The sequence below is a fragment of the Arabidopsis thaliana genome, chromosome 5 (genome assembly GCF_000001735.4).
Source record: "Arabidopsis thaliana chromosome 5, partial sequence".
NCBI lineage: Eukaryota > Viridiplantae > Streptophyta > Magnoliopsida > Brassicales > Brassicaceae > Arabidopsis > Arabidopsis thaliana.
This window is the reverse complement of record NC_003076.8, coordinates 13973749-13994563: the sequence shown is the minus strand read 5'-3', so window position 1 is coordinate 13994563 and position 20815 is coordinate 13973749. Positions and strand designations below refer to the sequence as shown.

At 30.1% G+C, this 20815-nt stretch overlaps 1 protein-coding gene, 1 non-coding gene and 3 pseudogenes across 5 annotated transcripts; 4 read left to right on the top strand and 1 right to left on the bottom strand.

Moving 5' to 3' along the window:
• Positions 1-14: 14 nt before the first annotated feature.
• Positions 15-1136, top strand: AT5G35810 (Ankyrin repeat family protein; the record flags this gene model as incomplete). Its single annotated transcript, NM_122972.1, has 2 exons — positions 15-425; positions 504-1136. 2 exons carry the CDS (start codon positions 15-17, stop codon positions 1134-1136), a joined length of 1044 nt encoding a protein of 347 aa, NP_198430.1.
• Positions 1137-5943: 4807 nt separating this feature from the next.
• AT5G05305 lies at positions 5944-6903 on the bottom strand. Its single transcript, NR_144249.1, has one exon. It is a non-coding gene; the product is annotated as an uncharacterized misc_RNA (transcript).
• A 4009-nt stretch (positions 6904-10912) lies between these two features.
• Positions 10913-11254, top strand: AT5G35805 (annotated as a pseudogene; the record flags this gene model as incomplete). The annotated part of the gene is made up of 1 exon: positions 10913-11254.
• A 3258-nt stretch (positions 11255-14512) lies between these two features.
• On the top strand, positions 14513-16117 carry AT5G35802 (annotated as a pseudogene; the record flags this gene model as incomplete). Its single annotated transcript has 1 exon — positions 14513-16117.
• A 2592-nt stretch (positions 16118-18709) lies between these two features.
• On the top strand, positions 18710-19237 carry AT5G35800 (annotated as a pseudogene; the record flags this gene model as incomplete). Its single annotated transcript has 1 exon — positions 18710-19237.
• Between the last annotated feature and the right edge of the window lie 1578 nt (positions 19238-20815).

Here is a 20815-nt window from a genome sequence, read left to right as displayed (position 1 = left end):
TTCGTGAAGCCAAAATGCGGACTTTAGCTCATATGGTGGTAGAGGAGCTATGGAGTTTTGTTATAAAATTGCCAGTGGAGGAAATTTCGCAATTTGTGGGATCATCTCCAATGCTACTCTTTGATGCTGCACAATCTGGAAATCTTGAGCTTTTACTTATTCTCATTCGTTCTTATCCAGATCTGATATGGACGGTGGATCATAAGAACCAAAGCTTGTTCCACATTGCTGCTATAAATCGTCATGAAAAAATCTTTAATAGAATCTATGAACTCGGGGCCATCAAAGATTTGATAGCTATGTATAAAGAGAAAGAATCCAACGACAACTTGTTGCATCTTGTGGCACGTTTACCACCTCCAAATAGGTTACAAGTTGTATCAGGAGCAGCACTTCAGATGCAAAGAGAGATTCTTTGGTACAAGGTATGCTAAACACATTCCACAATGGGTATAATTTAACATCTTGTATATATCTTTACAAAACTTCTAATGACTTTCCAGGCTGTTAAAGAGATAGTTCCTCGTGTATACATCAAAACAAAGAACAAAAAAGAGGAGGTGGCGCATGATCTATTTACGAAAGAGCATGACAACTTACGCAAAGAAGGAGAGAAATGGATGAAAGAAACTGCGACTGCATGCATTCTTGTATCAACACTGATAGCAACTGTGGTCTTTGCAGCTGCCTTTACTCTACCTGGTGGAAACGATACGAGTGGCGACATAAAAACACTAGGCTTCCCTACTTTTAGAAAGGAGTTCTGGTTTGAAGTGTTTATCATATCAGATTCGGTTGCCCTCCTATCATCTGTGACATCTATTATGATATTTTTGTCAATCCTGACATCTCGTTATGCAGAAGCTAGTTTCCAGACGACTTTACCAACGAAGCTAATGTTGGGACTTTTAGCATTGTTTGTTTCAATTATTTCAATGGTTCTTGCCTTCACAGCGACATTGATCTTGATCCGTGATCAAGAACCTAAATGGAGCTTAATCCTCTTAGTTTACGTGGCTTCTGCCACGGCTCTCTCATTTGTGGTGTTGCATTTTCAGCTTTGGTTTGACACACTTCGCTCAGCCTATCTGTCTAAGTTCCTCTTTCATGGACGTAAAAGTGGCCTCTACCTCTAAAGACTAAAGTTATAGAGTCCTCAAAGCTTTAATTTGTATTGTTTACTAAAAGTTTGTATCTTGTGTTTTCCATTCCAAGTAATGTTCAATTTGAGCGCTTTTATTTTAAGATTAAATTCGTGAACAAAATTTTCTTGTCATTTTCAAAAAATTCAAACTCCATCCAACTTGGATGTGATAACAAGGGGTTTGTGTAAAAAGAACTTCCAAATCGCAGATCTTTGCAATTATACTCTCTACCTCAAAAAATATATATTATAATTAATTTTATCAAGTTAAAGATAATGCGTAATTTAAACATTTTTCGCTACCGACAAATTTGTAATATATATGAAGCTTATATTGTATAATAATTTTTTATTTTATAAAATTAATTTGTATTTTCTAGAAATATAAGGTAAATTGTAAAAACTTGTGACTTGGAAAGTTTTTTTTGTCATATATAAGGTATATGTTTGATATGTTTCCTCAGAATAAGACTATGGATTCTGATGGCAAATTTTACGTTAAGCGTTTGCAAATTACTTGTAAATAAATAATATTCTCACTTTATAAACTCTACTACAATTTGACTTTTTCTTGTCTGCTGATTTTCCATGATAAATATATTTTAATTTGTCCCTTGAATTCAATTTTTTACTATATTTTATTATTCTTCCTTCTTTAAAATAATATCTAAAATAGCTTCTTCATACGATGGTCAACATATATTTATGGTTTTTTGGCCCAATCCACTACAATTAAACAATCGATCGAAGTATAAACGTCATTTTCATCAATCAAAGTGTCTTAATCAGCAACCAACAATCAATTGAAAATCCTAACCTCTCTAGAAATCATTTGAAAGGGTCACAGTGAAGCCATAAATCGCTGGCGTCATATAGTTTGCTTGTGCTCGAAAATGGTTTTCTTTTTCATACTCCCACCAATGTATTATGTTAAATTATATTATTATGCTAAAACATACCTCTAATAGTAAAAAATCAAATTTTGATCCGTAGTATACCGAAAATATATTTATTGAAAAGTTATAGATATTTTGTTATAAGAATTATTATTTGTATATGATAATATATTTTTGACACATTTAAAGGTTGGGTAATTCATGTTTTATTTTTGGATATTTATTGTATATTAATTTATTATTAAAATGCAGTATTTGTTTGTTTGTAGTTTGAGTTTTGTTTTAGAGGGAATAAAAATTTAAAACTTGTATTACGTAGATATTGACCCGTGGGTTAATATTTTGGTTAAAAAATTAGAGATTTTTCTTTTAATTAATATTATTTATATAGAAATAACATCTTCAAGAAATACAATGATCATAAGTCTATATTTTTATTAAATAAAAAATTAAATTTTTATTTTTAAGATGATCTATAGATAGATGCTATTATTTTTTTTGTATGATACTATGATACACCTTGTAATGAATTTATAAATTTTGTTTTTTTGAAATTTAAAATTATATTTGTTATGTTAATAATAATATTTTTGTTTAGTTTTTCAAATTATATAATTGTATTTTGATTGTTAATTCTAGGATTTCATCCATAGTATACCATCTGGTATTAATATCGATCCAAACTCGTCCCACTATATAACCTCATCCCGTGAAATTTATCTGTTTAAAGTTTATTGATAGTTTTTATTACACATTTACTTTAATTTTGAAATTGATAAAATAACTATTATAAGAATTAATACATTAAAATTTATATACAAAATGTGGAATGTGTTTTTCTTATTATTTTTGTTTTAAAATTAATAAATAAATAAATAATATATTCTAAATATTTTTGCTGGTCAACGTTAGTTTTTGCCGGAGTCAAACCATTGGTGTACCGGAATTGTATGTTTAGGATGTTAACCACATGACATTATATAGTTTAGACATGTGGTCATGTAATACATCTACTTCATGTAGCTGAGGATACAATAGTATAGTTGGCATGTGTGACCATGCATTCTACTATACTTCGTATAGCTAGCAATCTTTTTTCCTTCTGAAATCAACGAAAACTTAGACATTTAAACAATTTTCAAAAATCTGAGAATTCAATCATAAAGTTTAGTTTGAGTTTTTAATAAAATAACTTAGTTTCGTTGACTTGGTCATTTCGGACATGTTGTTAAGTTTTCGTAAACGGAATGAACTTTTCGTTATAATTATATGTTAAATCAAAATGACGTCGTTTTATTAGAAAACAATGATGGAAGACTGCATCAACAGGGAATCAAACTGCTGAGCTAATGCACATATAAGAGACTCTCTACCGTTGATTTATGACAACAGTTTGGTATAATACTAACAGCGCATATATATATACAAACAAATAATAATATTCAATAAATTAAAATATATGAAATAAATAAAAAATAACAAAACAAAACAAAAAAAACAACACATATACAAAAATAATTCACAAAAGAAATATACAAATATTAAACATATAGTTTGAAATTTCAAATACTTAATATTATATATAAAGATTTCTTTTATATTTGGAAATTATTCTTTCCTAAATAATTTTTTTTTTTTAAAACTGAAACTTAAGAAATATATAAAAGTAAATATATGAGTTTCTACAACCCTTAATCCTAAAATTAATACAATCCTTAATTCTATATTTATATGAGAAGGATTGTATAAATTTTAGTTCATACATCTAATTTTTTATATTCTCTAAGTTTCTTTTTTATAATTTAGGAAAGAATAATTTTTCAAATATAGAAGAGAATTCAATATTTAAAATTTCTAAATAAGTATCTATGCTAAGTATATTTAATAGATTACGGTTCCATATTCTCTTTCAGTGAAGGTTTTTAAAGGGAGATATTTTCAGAAATAAAAGAGTCTGTTCAGCTAAATGAAATATAAAATCATATTATCCATCCTATGGCTCGAGAAGTATATATTCAGCTAAATCTCTGGTTAATAAAAGAGTCTGTTCTGAGGAGTCCATCTCAGTTTGGGAGAAACATTGAATTTCAGCTCAATTTTCCAGATCAGCAATAAGTATTGGGTCTAATATTGATTCATCTTTAAAAGTTAAAAATCATGTAGATAGCCAGTCAAAATTTTGAAATATTAATCTTTTAAAGGAGCGCTTTGATCCATAAAATGTTCAGTAGATAAGTGCATTACACTTGGGTGCGTCAACGAAGGAGGATACTCTAGGTTGGTATTTCCAGATCAGCAATAAGTATTGGGTCTAATATTGATTCATCTTTAAAAGTTAAAAATCATGTAGCCAGTCAAAATTTTGGAATATTAATCTTTTAAAGGAGCTATTTGATCCAGAAAATATTCAGTAGATAAGTGCATTACACTTGGGTGCGTCAACGAAGGAGGATACTCTAGGTTGGTATTTCACGAAATCCTGTATTTTACAAAATCCGGAATATATACAGTTAAATCTGGTTATCATACAAAGCAGTTAAAAAATTTGGATGAAAATTTACCTTTATTTGGCCCAGAAATCAAAGCATTAAAAGTACATACTTGGAAAGTACAGTGTCCGTCTAAGTTACGTCATTTTTGTGACAAATATTATTAGGTTTTGTGCTGGTAACGGAGAATTTGCAGAAAAGAGATATAAATTGTGATTCAGAATATGCTAGGTGTGACGCACTAGAGGAAACAATTAACCATACACTTTTCCAATGTCACCCATCGAGACAGATATGAACTCTTTCACAGATTCCTACTGTCCCAGAGATTTTTCTCACGACTTCTATTTATGCGAATTTGGATCACTTATTCTCAAGAATACTTTCATAATTCGATTCTACATTGAAAAGCAAAGAATGAAAAAAATATTAGAGAATGTGGATAAAGATCCGTTAGAGGTATTATGTTTAGCTGAAAAAGGTACAATCGTGGCAATTAGCTCAAGTTGAGCTTCATTGTGAAAATCACAGCTCCTTGGGATCGGAAAAACAAATTTGGGTGAGGGATATCTCACATGATAATATATATTAAGGATTCTGCTGCTTTGTTGACGAATCATGCAAAGAAAGTTATAAGTTTTTAGGAACTGTAAGTCATCAAATGTAGAGTCGCCAACCATGGGAGTTGCAAATCTTCGTAGAAGTCTATCTCCAGTCCACACTAAAGTCGAAGCTCTACTCTAGGCGATGAAGTGTATGATTGGTGCCGACAACCAAGATATAGCTTTTTTATAGACCTGGTGCAGACGATGTCTTCTCCAACCGAATGACCGATGTTTTCAGCATATTTGGAGGATTTTCAGAGCGACAAGAAAGAATTCACAAGTTTCTCTTTATCTATTATTTCTCGTAATGTAAATGTTAAAACTGGCAATTTGACACGAAAAGTTTGTACCGAACCGTTTCATGTCACTTATGTAAATAATATTCCTTAGAATTATCTCTTTTGAGATTTAAATAAAAACTGATGATAAAAAGAAAATTGCATAGATTTTAAATTAATTATATATTGTTATTTATTTGTGTATATATATATATATGCGCTGTTAATTATATATGAGATTATTATCATAGCTCAAAGTCTCTTGTGTGTAAGTAGGTCAGCAGTTCAACTCCCTATTGACACAGTTTTCCATCTTTGTTTTTTAATAAAACGATGCTTTGTTATAGAAGGGCCGGTTGTTAACGGGCCGGGCTTAGCGATATTAATATCTAGCAGTCGCTTTCATTGACCTTTTACTTCTTCTTTCCTTTTACTTTCAGTAATGTTTCCTCATTCCGTGTTTATCTTCTTGTGTTTTGCGTGTCTTCCCCCACTTTCGATAGTGAAATCTCGAATCTTTCAAATGCTTTCGTTTTCGTAATATGCGATACTCAAAACTTATAAATATGTTATTAAAATGCATATCCTCCGAAGTATGTTATCTCTAATTCGCTTCCACCAAAAAATTTCAAGAAAATCATCAGCCATCTGAAACTAATGCCGCTAGGCCCGCTACAAATACAATCATACGAAGTTGCAGCCAACGTTTCGGAAAGAGAGGCGTACAAGGAACCATGTGCGTATTCACATGAAGCGGCCTTTCCTTCAGCCGGATCAGAATCACACGTTGACGCAACTCAATTCATAACTCGTAAGCAGTCTATAGAAGATATATTCCCTTCCGTTTGGTCCCCTTCGACCAACTCCATCAGTGCTTCTCAATTTTAGCATTCTTCTTCTTCTTTTGTGGGTTGTCTCTGTTTTCGGTTAAATGTTCCGATTTTTTTGTTATGATATGGCTTTTACTTTGCAAAGGATGTCAATTTTATAACTTTTCTATGTTGAAATACTCAGTATAGTTCACTTTGTTTTGGAACTCGGAACCTACTCTAAAACTATATCCGATCAATGTATATTGTATGTATGAAGCTTCTTCCTTTTAACACTCAATCAGTACCATTTACATGTAAATCTTGGGCAAAGATTAGCACAGTTCTTGAAATCATCGTAACCTTGTTTCTCATATAAAGAAATATCGAAGTTTGCCGAGTAATGCAACCCGAGATAAGGTTCCAAGTCGTCCTTTCAGCATTCAACAGTCACTTCCTTAACCAAAGCATCACACAGCAACAGCATATTCACACTAGGCAATACTTGCAATCTTGAAATCGATTCAGCCGCAAGCCAAAAGTTTCAGGGATCAGAATGATTCTCCATTAGGGTTTCGTTTTCTTGGAGATTTTTCTGAGAGAGGGATCTTTGGAACGTTTCTCCTTAGTGGTGGGAGAGAAGCTAAGAGAGGAAGGGGGAAGAAGAAGATAGATGCACCAAAACGTCATGCTTTTTTAAGTTGAATAAAGTGAACTACGTGGCGAATTTAAGCACGGACTACGAGAAGTGTTGTCTCGGGTGTTGAGGGATAAACTGCGTGCCGTTTTCGTTATTTTTGTCTTTAAAATACCGATATATACGCATGAGTCCATGACCACGGCACCGGTTATAATTATAAATCTCTTAATTCTAAGTTTCTAACCTTAATTTAACTATATATTGACCCGCGGTGTACCGCGAGTTGATTATTTGTGTTAGAAATTAAATTATTTTTTTAATTCGATATCGTTTTTATCTAAATAATCAAGTTATATTTTTAATTTATCACCTTACCTTTTATATCTATTCATTTTTGATGTTATATTAGTATGTGTTTGATTTAATTTTATTTATTTAAGAAAACATATTTATTATACGCATCATTATATAGAGTGTGTATTTTATGGTGCATTATTACATTTTTGTTATATTGTTTTTTGTTTTGTTTAAAATAACATTATTATAAAAAAATTGTTTTAAATTTAGTTTTTTATATGGAATTGTAGTTATCCTAAAGAAATTATTGTTTAGGATATGACCCGCGGTGTGCTCCAGTCCGCGGGTTAATTTATAACTAAATTTTATTTGTATTTGTTTTACTAATATTGTTTATTGTCCGGCAATTGATTCTTAAGATTGTATAAGTGTACTTTGATTGTTAATTCTTCGGTTTCACCCGTTGTATACCATCTCGTATTAATATCGACCAAAAGCTGTCATACTATATAACCTTGTCCGGTATAATTATATAATTAAATAATTGTCTGTTTTCTTTTTTAAGATTTTATTATTATATTTTGACTATCAATTTTAGGATTTCACCCGTGCTATATCGTCTCTTATTAATATCGACTAAAATCCGTATTACCATATAACCCCGTCTGTTAAAATAAAAATCATTTTGTCATTTTTCTTTTTACTAATAGTATATAACAACTAAAGATTGTTTGTTTATGTACTTTAATTGTTATTATATTTATATATACATTAATTTTAACTTTTAAGTAATTTAATATATATACAAACTATCAAGTACTTTAATTTTATTTTTGACAATAAATCTTTAATGCCATAATTAAAAACGTTAGAACAAATTAATTTTCATTAGCATTAAATTAAAAACGTGTATCAAATTAATTTATTGTTAGCATTGAATATTTATTTGTTATAACAATATATCAATTTATTGTTTATTTTAGATATGACATTAAAAAAATTATTACGTTTTTCTAGCATTTAAATAGGAAGCGTTAGAACAAATTATTTTTTTATTAGCATTAAATTAAAAACGTGTATCAAATTAATTTATTGTTAGCATTAGATATTGATTTGTTAAAATAATATATCAATTTATTGATTTTCTTAGATATGACATTAAAAACTTATTATGTTTTTTCTAGCATTTAAATAGAAAATCATTTGATTTGAAAATATTTGTTTGTTATAACTACATATACAATTTCTGTATTTGCAAATCAATGACTAAATTTTGTTTAAATATTTTTAGGAATAAAGCGAATTAATAATGAAATATACCATTGAAGATTTTTATTTAGTTCTTTTCTAATAGCATTAATGTCGCAAATTTTTTATTTCTTAGGAAATATTGCCGTAAATCATCTATAACTAATTAATGTTATTTACTTAAATTTTATTTGTCAAAATTGCTTAAGACAATATTTTTATCAGATTATTTTATAAGGACTAAATGTATAAATAAGAAATTATAAAAGGATTTGACCCAAAGTTTCTCCAAAAATATATATATATAGATTGTGCTTCTCGTTAATACTATTGAAAAATATTTAACATAATTAGTGTAATGTATAAACCACATAAAAAAATACCGTAATTGTTTTCTATCCAAAGACTAACGTTGCTTTCTGTTGCAAGTTCTATGGGCATGACAAATACTTGGCCTAGTTTTAACATCAGAGGAAGACTTTTTTTTATGCTTCTTCCCCATCGATAATAACGAAGCATCTTCTTTGATTTCTGCAATGCAAAACTGAACGCGGTTTTGATGACAGAAACTCCGGCCAACTCCACGTTCGTCGGTGACTTCTCGAGCAAGCTAAGCTTTTGAACATGATGCCTACCAATCATTTGTGACCATCTAGTTTTTCGTCAAACCATTGCTTCTTCCTCGAAGCTAATTTTTTTTTCCATCGATTCTCATGAAGTTGTCCCTCTCTGATGGTCGAAGATGCTCTCAAGTCTCACCATACAAACCTATGTGTGCTACTTTCATTTTGCTTCATTGATATTATCGAATACGATTTCCGATTAAACCACTCGACCCCTTAGCGATTCCTTTGTCGCCAATCTTACGTGATGTACATCTAATCTCTCTTTCTCTCTCTCTCTATTTAATCTTCACTATGAAGATTAGAGATTGGGATCTTCTGATATTCTCTAGAAACTTTTGAAGCCGTTTCAGGCTTCTCCGATGAACCACTGCATCGCTTCTGTGGTTCCGTGATGAATTCAGTAACTCTCTCAACCTGAATCATATTTTTTATTTTCTGTCTCAAAATCCAAAGATATGTGATGAGCTTTGTGTGTTTGATAATGTGATGAGAGGTAAAGCTAGAGAATATATATAGGCGAGTTCTGATTAGGTTTGGGGCCATAACAAATTATTTGCACCTTAACTAAATTAAATCAAATCTTCTTAATCGAATATTCAAGGAATATGCACCAAATCCGTTTTTTAATACAATCATATAGTTTCTATTGTCGAGATTGTAGAGATAATGAATTCAATATTTTGTTGAGATTTTTATGGCAAATGGCTTAGCATAGAAATTCAATTCAAATTCCTTATTTATATAGAGAACATATGATAATCACAATCTTCGCCCATGATTTGACTATTGCGATATTAGGAAATTGTGTAGCGAGATTTTTTAAATTATGCTTAGGAATATGCTTTAATTTAGTTCTTAAGATCTCCGAAAATTATGTAGTGGAATGCAGATTTTGATTTCGTTTAACTTGAAGATTTCGTAGTTAATAGAATATTTACTCGAGTAATTACTTTGCTGAACGGATAAATACTAAGTTACCTAAGTCGGATTTGTTTTGCAATGTTAATATATTCATTCCATATAAGTCGGATTTACTTTGCTGAACGGAAATAATTAATTGTAACTAAATCGTATTTAAAGCGATTAATTTTGGTAAGATTTGATTAGCATTTAAAATAATAGGATGTGGGTCAAAAAAACCGGGTAAAACAAAAAAAAAAAACCGACCCGAAAAATTCTTTATTTTGTACTTCAAAAATGTTAAGTAGACTAGATCATAACCCGTGCTATATAGCACAGGCATTAATATTTTGTATAAACTAAATTGTATACTTTGTTTGAATTACATAAAAAATAGTATAGTGTAAAAGTGATGCCATAATATTTTTCAATGTTTTTTGCTATTTGGATATAATGCTGCATTGGATTAACTTTGTTTAAAAATGTCATTTTTATAATAAATACAACATATGTAGTTTTAAGTAAATGTGTAAAATTTGTATACAAGTTGTTTTGGTAAGAAACATGTTTCGTTTGTAATAGAGGATCTAATTTTTGGCCTAACTTAGAATTAGTATTTGTATAGTATTTTGGTTATATTTGTGGCCTAATTGGGCCCTATATTAGATTATCTTTAATAGGGCTGACAAAAAAACAGACCAGATAACCAACCCAATACCCGAACCAAAAAATCGGGTTAGGGCAGGTTAGAATTTTAATAAATTTTCCTTATTGGATAGAGTTTTAGTAAACCCGTGGGTATCCGATTGGTCCGGAGATTACCCGTTACCCAAAAAGGTATTCGAAAACCCAAACATTTATTTAATATCCAAAATATTAATATATTTAATCTTAATATAATCTAATTATCTAAGATTATAATTATAAATCTAAATATGTCTCCAACGTTCTGTCTATCATCTCTTGGAGAGTCGCCAACCATGGGAGCCGCCAACGTTCGTAGAAGTCTATCTCCTCTACATACCGAAATGGAAGCTCTTCTTTGGGCGATGAAGTGCATGATTGGAGCAGATAACCAGAACGTAGCTTTCTTTACAGACTGTTCAGACTTGGTGAAGATGGTGTCTTCTCCAACCGAATGGCCGGCGTTTTCAGTGTATTTGGAGGAGTTGCAGAGTGATAGGGAAGAATTCACAAATTTCTCTTTATCTTTAATTTCTCGTAGTGCAAATGTAAAAGCGGATAAGTTGGCACGAAAGATTCGTACCGTACCGCATCATGTCACGTATGTAAACAATATCCCTCGGGATTGGCTCTTTTGAGTTTTAATTTATATCGGTTGACAAAAAAAAAAAAAAATTTAAATATGTCAATTAATGTTGGACCTAAATATCCAAAACAACTAAACTATTCAAAAATCATTTGTTATGTTTGTCAAAATTTAGTAAAATATATTCAAATATAACTAAATTTCTTAAAACTTAACAAATTTAAAAGTTTTTTTTGTTTGGGGATCCGCTATCTACATACAAAATACCCGTTTCTATTTTTTTGGGTATTTTTATGGCCTGAAACTTTTTATCCAAACTGACTGAAAACCGACTGGACCCGACCGAACCGAATATTTAGAATTACCGTATTAAGTAGTAAATCCAATACCCATTAATCCCAAACTCGAACGGGTTCTACCCGAACTCGAATGGGTTAATCATATGCCCAACCCTATTCTCTAAATTAATTATCTAAAAAGTCCAAAAAAAGAAAAGTTTTGCTGACTACTTTTTATTCAAAAAATTTTACATACTCTTCTGCCAAAATTATTTCATAAGACATCCCAAAACCCTTGGAATAATGATTCCATGAATGAAGAATCCTAATATGAATATACCAAGAGGTTTTGAAAGGTTTTAAGTTTTTGATAGGTGTGTATGTGAGAAGGTACAGACATCATGATGGTTATCTGCTTATTTATAATACTGATGGGTGAATTCAATAGATTGAAGATCTAATTAAATCAGTTAGTAGTTAATTGTTTAAGATAGATTATTTGATAGAAAGAAGATTATTTAAAAAAATTGTAGCTCAAGGAATATTACTTGTTAACCGGAATATAGTGATGAGAAATATTATAACAGCGAGATATGGTGATAGGAATCGATATAGTGGCTAAGATTTTGTTGATTTTCAAAGGAAACTATATAAGTGTGTTCCAACTTATTCTCCACCTGGTAACAAAAAGATCTTATTGTTTAAAAAATCTTACAAATATGAATTGACGAAAATTTTTAATAAATGGCAGAAAAATATTTAACCCGTTTATATATCCATTAACTTGTGTGATTAGTAGATGGATATTATCGTTAAATGATTTTACTAACCTTAATGATTTGAAACAATTTTGTCTTTGATTAGATTTTTTTAATGGCATTGTCATGTAATTAGTTATAAAAATTAAGGTTAAATTTTAAAATGTACTTCCCAAATAATATAGTAGGATAGTATATAGCTAAAACGCATGAAATATAGGAAGCTGGAAAAGATCACAAAATGACTACACTTTTCACTATAAATTCTCAAAAAATGTTTCAACAGAGGTACTACATAAATGTCTTGAATCTCTTTTATAATTCTGAGTAGCCAAATTCTAGTAGATTTTGAACTTTAAACATTTAACTATGTTTCGTTGTATGTAGAGACAGAAAAATACATTATTCATCTTCTTCTTTTTTTTTTTTTGGTCAAAATACATAATCCATAGTGACCTATTTATTTGGTTTCCATATTAGGGTTATAGGGTATATGTACATGACTAACAAAATAAATCTTATTAGAATTTGGATTTGTTTAGATGTCTACTAAAACCATTTGTTAGCATCTCAAGTTGTTTGCTCAAATGTCTTGTTTCAGTTGTTTGTCATCTTCAAGGGCATTTTTAACACTTTCAAATTAATATGAATTTAAATATGATATATATATATATATATATATATATATATATATATATATATATATATATAAGTACTTGGAGTATTAATTCTAGTTGAAGATAAAATAGTTCATAAAAATTCCTGAAACCTACTATATTTGCAAAGTCATAAAGGAAAAACAATAAAACAAGATTTCCATGTCTGAGAAAATTACCCATTAATTTCACTAATCTTCAAAATATACAGAATATATTTTCAAGTCCTAAATTAAGCAAATACAATTTAAAATTAGTTTAAGAAGCCTCCATTTTCTCATTCTTCTATTCTTATATTTTTCACCATACCTTTTTAGGTTTCCGAATAAGATGAGAGAATACAGAAAATATCATCTCTATGGTGTAACATGTCATTCATATGGAGATAGGTCACCTCCTTTCATATATATGATTTGAAAACACAATTACATCTTTCCATCCTCTTTGCCTAGCTCGAATCACCTCGGATTTCTCCCTTGCGAAGACGCTCCTTTCTTAGCAACATGTATGTGTGTTATTCGTCTTCTCTTAGCTTTAGCTCTTCAACTACTATGTCTACGAAACTACCCTTATTCTCTTCACTGCCTTCATCACGCCTCGTACAATGTTGGCAATGAAACAAGAACCAACAAAAATACTACATTTTAGCATTCTTAAATATATAAAGAGATATTGCCCAAAAAACACTCTCCCGAAAAACCGTGATTGCTCAATCCCTTAGAAGAAACAATGAACCAAATTGTGACCATGGAAAAGAAGAAAGGAAGGACAACTAGTGAATACAACATGTACGTACTAAGTAGCTTGGACGAAATATAATTCTTAATTTGATATTAGAGCGCACAATATATATTTTAACTTCATCTCCGATTTAGCATTTTTTTGCCAAAATACATACATGCTATTAAGTAGGAATAAAATATTTATAAGTAGAAGGATTTAATACTTTAACTGCATGTGACTAAAACTGCTTGCATTGGACCTGTTGAAAAAAAATTTGCATTAGATTTTTAGGTGTTGAATCTATTCAACATATAGAAAAAAATTTATTTGGGTTCGCCCATGCCACGTATCACCATATGATTGGAAGATGTTTCACACACCTAGCTCGCAAGTAAAGCGTTTTCTATTATTATTTGTTCAAAAAAGAAAGAAATTATTGAGAGACACACTTGTTGTAATGTTATTGGCAATTGAGATTTTGGAGATTTTTATCTCACCTTATTTATTTACAATCAATTATTATGTAGCATACTAGATATGAACCCGTGATACACCGCATGCATATATTTTAGTTAAAACAAATTCTGTAGATATATGTTATTGTTTTGTTTGGTTTTAATGTAAGATAGACTATATTTTATAACTAAATATTTGAAATTTTTAGTTGTATTTGTCTTGTTAATAATGTTTACTTTATTTAGTGTTTTAAGATTTTATAATTGTATTTTAATTATTAATTTTAGGATCTCACAGGTGGTATATCATCCTATATTAATATTGACTCATACTCGTTAATTCTAAGATTTCACCCGTAATATAAAGTTTTAGTATTTATAATGTTTAAACTTCTTATAAGAAAATCAAAATGTGTTTTTTAACAAAAGATGCGTATGAGAAATTGTGTCAGAAGCAGGAGGCCAATTTGTCTAACCCCACCACAAGCTCAATGCAAGAAGAAAATGAGGCGTATGACACTTGGGACAAGGTCGCAGCTCTGGAAGAAATATATTTGAAGCAGAAATGAAAATTACATTGGATGAAGATTGGTGATCGAAACAATAAAGCATTTCATAGAGCTGTTACAACGCGGGAGGCACGGAACACAATTAGAGAGATTCAATGCCAACATGGGACTGTGACGGCACAAGAGGAGGAAATCACAACAGAGGCTGAACGGTTCTTTAGAGAATTTTTGCAGCTAGTTCCTAATGATTTCGAAGGTATTTCAGTGGCTGAGCTTCAAGAGTTACTACCCTTTTGTTGTATGGAAATAGAAAAAGAGATGCTTACCAATGAAGTCACTGCAGCTGAGATTAAAAAGGCTTTGTTCTCTATGCCTAATGATAAATCTCCGGGACCAGATGGATTTACCTCAGAATTCTATAAAGGAGCTTGGGAAATCACCAGAGATGAGTTTGTATTGGCGATTCAGTCTTTCTTTGTTGAAGGCTTCTTACCTAAAGGCATCAACTCCACGATATTAGCACTTATTCCTAAGAGAAAAATGTGAAAGAGATTAAAGACTATAGGCCTATCTCATGCTGCAATGTGACATATAAAGTTATCTCCAAGATAATTGCAAACCGGCTTAAATTGGTTCTTCCTCAATTCATAGCGGGAAATCAGTCAGCGTTTGTAAAGGACCGTCTATTGATAGAGAATGTGTTGTTGGCGACAGAATTAGTCAAGGACTACCATAATGACTCAATTTCTAGCCGTTGCGCTCTAATAATTGATATATCAAAAGCGTTTGACTCGGTACAGTGGGACTTCCTCACCAAAGTTCTCACAGCCATGGACTTTCCCTCAGTCTTTATTCATTGGGTTACCCTCTGCATAGCTACGTCTTCCTTCTCGGTTCAAGTTAATGGGGAATTAGTTGTTTTTTTCAACAGTGCAAGAGGTTAAAGACAGGGATGCTCTCTCTCTCCATACTTATTCGTCATTAGTATGGATGTTCTCTCTAAAATGTTGGATAAAGCTTCAGGTGCTAGACAATTTGGTTACCATCTGAAATGTGGAAGTCTTGGCTTAACTCACTTGAGCTTTGCTGATAACCTTAAGATCCTATCCGATGGAAAGGTCATATCAATAGGAGGAATAGTTCATGTGTTAAACGATTTTGCAAAAATTATCACGACTAAAAATAAGCAAGGAAAAGTCGACAATGTATCTGACGGGAATTTAAGATTCAGTCCACCATGAGATAACCCAAAGGTTCCCTTTCGAAGTTGGTCAGTTACCAGTGAGGTATCTCGGACTCCCTCTGGTCACTAAGCGATTCACAGCATCTGGCTGTCTTCCCCTGTTATAAAAGATTACAAGGAAAATTGAATCTTGGACGTCCCGATTTCTTTCTTTTGCTGGACGTTTAAATCTGATCAGTTGGGTTTTGTGGAGCATATGCAATTTTTGGCTTGCAGCTTGTAGACTACCTCGTGCATGCATAAGGGAGATAGACAAGCTTTGTAAGGTGGCAGTGGGAAATGGACAGGCTACTTCTTTCTAATATGATAAGTGGCACAAAGATTTCTGATAGTTTAAACTTTTTAGAATGATAGAAAATACTCCCTCTGTCCCATAAAGATAAATTTTCTAGGAAAAATATTTGTCCCACAAAGATAGAAGTTTTATATTTCCAATGCAAATTTTAAAACTGTTTTCCCGTTTTACCCTTACTAATAATTAGATAAATATTTATTATTATTTTTAAAGTATATTAAGAGGTTAAAATTATCTTTATACAATATTTCTTAAAGAATGTGAAATTTTTTAAAAGTTCATCTTAGTGGGACGGAGGGAGTATATTTAGTTGCAGAGTATAACGAGAATATAGAAAGACTAGATTTTAACCCGCGATGTATTGCATGACGATTTTGTTCTTTTAAGAATAAAAATTTAATTTATTTAGTCGATTAAGAATATATATGATTTCATATTTTGTATTTTATGTATGTACAACTCTTATATATGTATATTATTCAATATACAATTAATATGTTTGATTTTTACTGTTTAAAAATATATGAACAATAATGTACAGTTCATTAATTTAAAATCTAGATTATAACTAAATAATTTAAATTTTAATTATCTTTATTTTATTAATATTATTTGTTTTGTTTAGTTCTTAAGATAATATAATTGTATTTTGATTGTTATATCTAGGATTTCACCTGTGATATACCGACTCTTTTTACTATCGACCCAAACACGTCCTACCATTTAATCCCGTTGAGTGAAACTAAACATATCTAATGGATTTCACTCGTGGTATACCGTCTCGTATTACTGTCGACCCAAACATGTCCTACCATCTAACCCCGTGCAATGAAATTAAACATTTTGTTTTTGTTATTTTTGTTTTAATAATATTTTAATTTAAAAAACATATAATTCAAATTAATACAAATTTTTTCTTTCAAATGGTTATTTAATTGTTATAAAATACATACATTATAATATTCTAAACCCGTTCCACCATCTAATCCAGTTCCGTAAAATTAAACATTTTTTTGTTTGTTTTAATAATATTTTTATCAAAAAATTTATAATTCAAATCAATTTAAAAGTTTTATTTTGAAATGGTTATTTAATTTTATAGATTTTATATAATATATATATTCTAAAAGTTTTTTCGTTAAATATTTTAAACATTTTATAAACTTTAAATAACTATAGTATTTATCTTTAATAAAGTATAATATTAATAAAGTCCTAAGATTTCTCCTTTTTAAAAGTAATTAGAATTGATGGAAATATATTAAATAAGAAAATGCTAATAATTAGGAATATTAATTAAATGATAATAATTAATGTCAATGGTATTCCTTGTAAATAAGTTCTAACTTGAGAATTTAATTGCTAAAATTCCTGTAAAAATGTATATGTAGATTCAGTAGGTAGCAATATAATTGTTAAGATTGCAAATATATAAGGATAAGTCGTAGTAAGCCGAATATGGTGGACAGAATCTAAGGAAATAATTACGTGGATTAAAAGAAGAATTTAACTCGATTAAAGATGCACATGTTATTCCTAAACACGATCCGAACAAAAGAAATCTCGACCCAAATATCCTATTCAAGATCTGAATACGATAAAACCGGATCGAAACCCAACCCAAATGAATTAAAGCCGGGTTTAAGGGAATTAACGCAAAAATCCCATGTAAATGAATATATAGATAATAAAAAAAAATTTAAAACATTTATATGGATATTTATTACTTTTTAAGCTCTATAAAAGGAAACTTGATTCATTTCATTCAGATACATACAAAAAACACCATTTCTATCATAATATCTTTATTATCCTCTAATAAACTCTTGCTTCTATTTTTTATTTTATTTTGTGAAATAGATTCTAAAATAATCCTTCACAAATATTATAAATTTTCCATTTTCCTATCCAAATTCCAACAATAATTCTATCCAAAATTCTACCAATTATCCTTTTCCCTATTTAAATCCCAATAATTATCAATTTCAAAGTCCATCTTTCAACCAATCTCAAAATGTCCCAAATTATAGTTTACCACCAAATTTTTCTATGTCATCATCTGTTCCAAAATATCATCCATATTATGGATCGATGATGACATATTCATCTTAACTGCCTCCTGAATTTCATGGATTTTCAACACAAATGACTCTTGGAAGTATGACCAGTGCTAATGAAAATACTCCAAATAATGATGTATCAACTTCTACTCGCCGGAAAAGCCTCAAATGGAGAATTGAGCAAAATTTGAGTGTTATTAAGTGGATGTATTATGGAACATACATCATTGTTGGCAAAAACCAAAAAAGTGAATCATACTGGGGTAAAATTGTTGAGTATTGGATTTCAACCACATGATCTTTTAATCAAATCCTTCTCTTATCCTTCTCTTTCAACCACTCTATTTTTTATAAATGAAAACTCATTCTTCTATTAATGAATTAATATCACAAAGATCATCTTACTAAAATAAAAAATCCAATGGATCAATCAGAATTTCCTTTCAATATCGAAGCTTATAAAAGATAATCTCATATTGAAGTGAGGTATATCATCAACTGGATTAGAGTGTGTCACAACAAAATTGAAGAAGATTATCTTAGAGCTCCGCCTCAAGACAACCTGCAAAGAATTCTGCGTGTTAGCGAGTTGTGGGGGTTTTCAAGGATGATTGGGAGTATTGATTGCATGCACTAGGAGTAGAAAAAATTTCATACAGCGTGGGAAGACCAATTTACTCAGGGAGATAAGGGAACCACCATTGTTATTTTTGAAGGAGTTGCATCTCATGATCAAAAGATCTGGCATGCCTTTTTTAGGTGTCCAGGCACATTGAATGATATAATTAAATGTTTTAGATCGTTCACCTAATGCTCAACATTGCATATTGCATAATATGATTGTTAATGATGAACGAGAGACATATGCTCAACATTGGTCCGATTATAATCAATCTGAGGCAAGTGGTTCTAGTACACCACAACCATTCTCAATTGAGGTGTTACCAGAATTTGCAAGTCATGTGCGTGCTAGATCCGAGTTACGTGATTCAAATTTACATCATGAATTACAAGCAGGTCTAGTAAAATACATCTGGACGAAATTCAGAAATTTATGAGATTAAAAAGATTTTTATGTCTCTAAATCATTTATTTTATTTTATAATGGTGATTTTTTTTTCTTTTTTTTGCTTGCTCACCAAGATTTTCTCTACTAACTCATGTCCATCCCCTATCGACTTCTAAACCACTATAAATAATCCCATCATTTGCATCTTCTAACATCACCAAATCTGAAAGCAACTATTGCATATAACCAACAAACAAACATTTATCATTTTTATGGTTGCTTCTTTCGTTTATCTGGACTTACACCCATACAAAACTGCGTGGCTGAGTGCAAGTATAAATCCTATAATTGTGGTGCTAATATACCATGAGTACCAGCGAGAAGCTTGAGTTGGTGTTGGCCGATGAACAGGTGATATTTGTTGGTACTTAATAACATTACCGTTTTTTTACTTTATCTCTAAAGGTCATTTCTTTTAATAAGAGATGAAACCTAACTTAATCGTAAACATTCTATTTTTTACTTGTAGATGTGCCGGAAGATGCTGGAAGCTAACAACAAACAACCAAACTTTAACAGAAGATGGTCTTACTCTTACATTCCGTTAGAATATTTTCAAGCTTCATTTTTTAAGACTCCACATCATTTTCTATTTCTTCCACATTATCATTCAACACCCACTTACTTTTTAAAACATTACACTAGTTTTGTTTAATAAAATTCAACACTCTATCTTAATTATTTTACAATTTTATATTTTTTTATATATTTATATTTTTGTGATTGCATATTAATAATAACTGTAGATAAATTGTTAAAATATCAACTATAATTAAACTAACTTAACAAAAATTGACATAATTTTTAATAACTATTTTTAGTTATTTATGTTCTTAGTAAAAATTTTGAAATAAGAAAATAAAAACAATTATTATTATAAAAAAAAACTTCTTCCGTCCCACAAATATGAATTTTTAGAAATTTTACGTTATTTAAGAGATAATATATAATGACAATTTTAACATTACTTATTTACTTTTAAATAAATTAAACTTTAAATACATAAAAGGATACGTGAACTTTTCAATGAATTTAATGACAAGCTGAACATGTTTGATAAAAGAAGGAATTCAAAACATCATGCATGTACGTTTCTTTGGTATTTAAGTGAAACACTTTCCAAATTTATTTGAAAACTACACCTAGAAGTCAATTGTAACACCATAAATTGTGATCTTAAATTTCATTTGGACCCAAAATCAGAATAATATAAAACTGAAATATTGAGAATTGAGCGAAAACGTGAAAGTCTTCGTGGCTATAAATTGTTACAAAACTTTTATGGTAGAAAATAAATTATCAATGACATCCAGTGGCGGAGGGAGTGTTTAACCATGGAGGTCAATTGACTCCATGGATTTTAGAAAATATGTTTATTTTTTGTTAATTTTTATAGATTGACCCTTTTCCTAAAGTATTATTAACCCCCATCAAATATATATATCCAAATATAGTCTAATAAAAAAATAAAACCTACAGCATGTTAACCCAATTAATTTTATAAATAAAAACATAAGTCCATTAAACTAGGTTAATCTCATTATTATTGTTTAACACATTATAAATT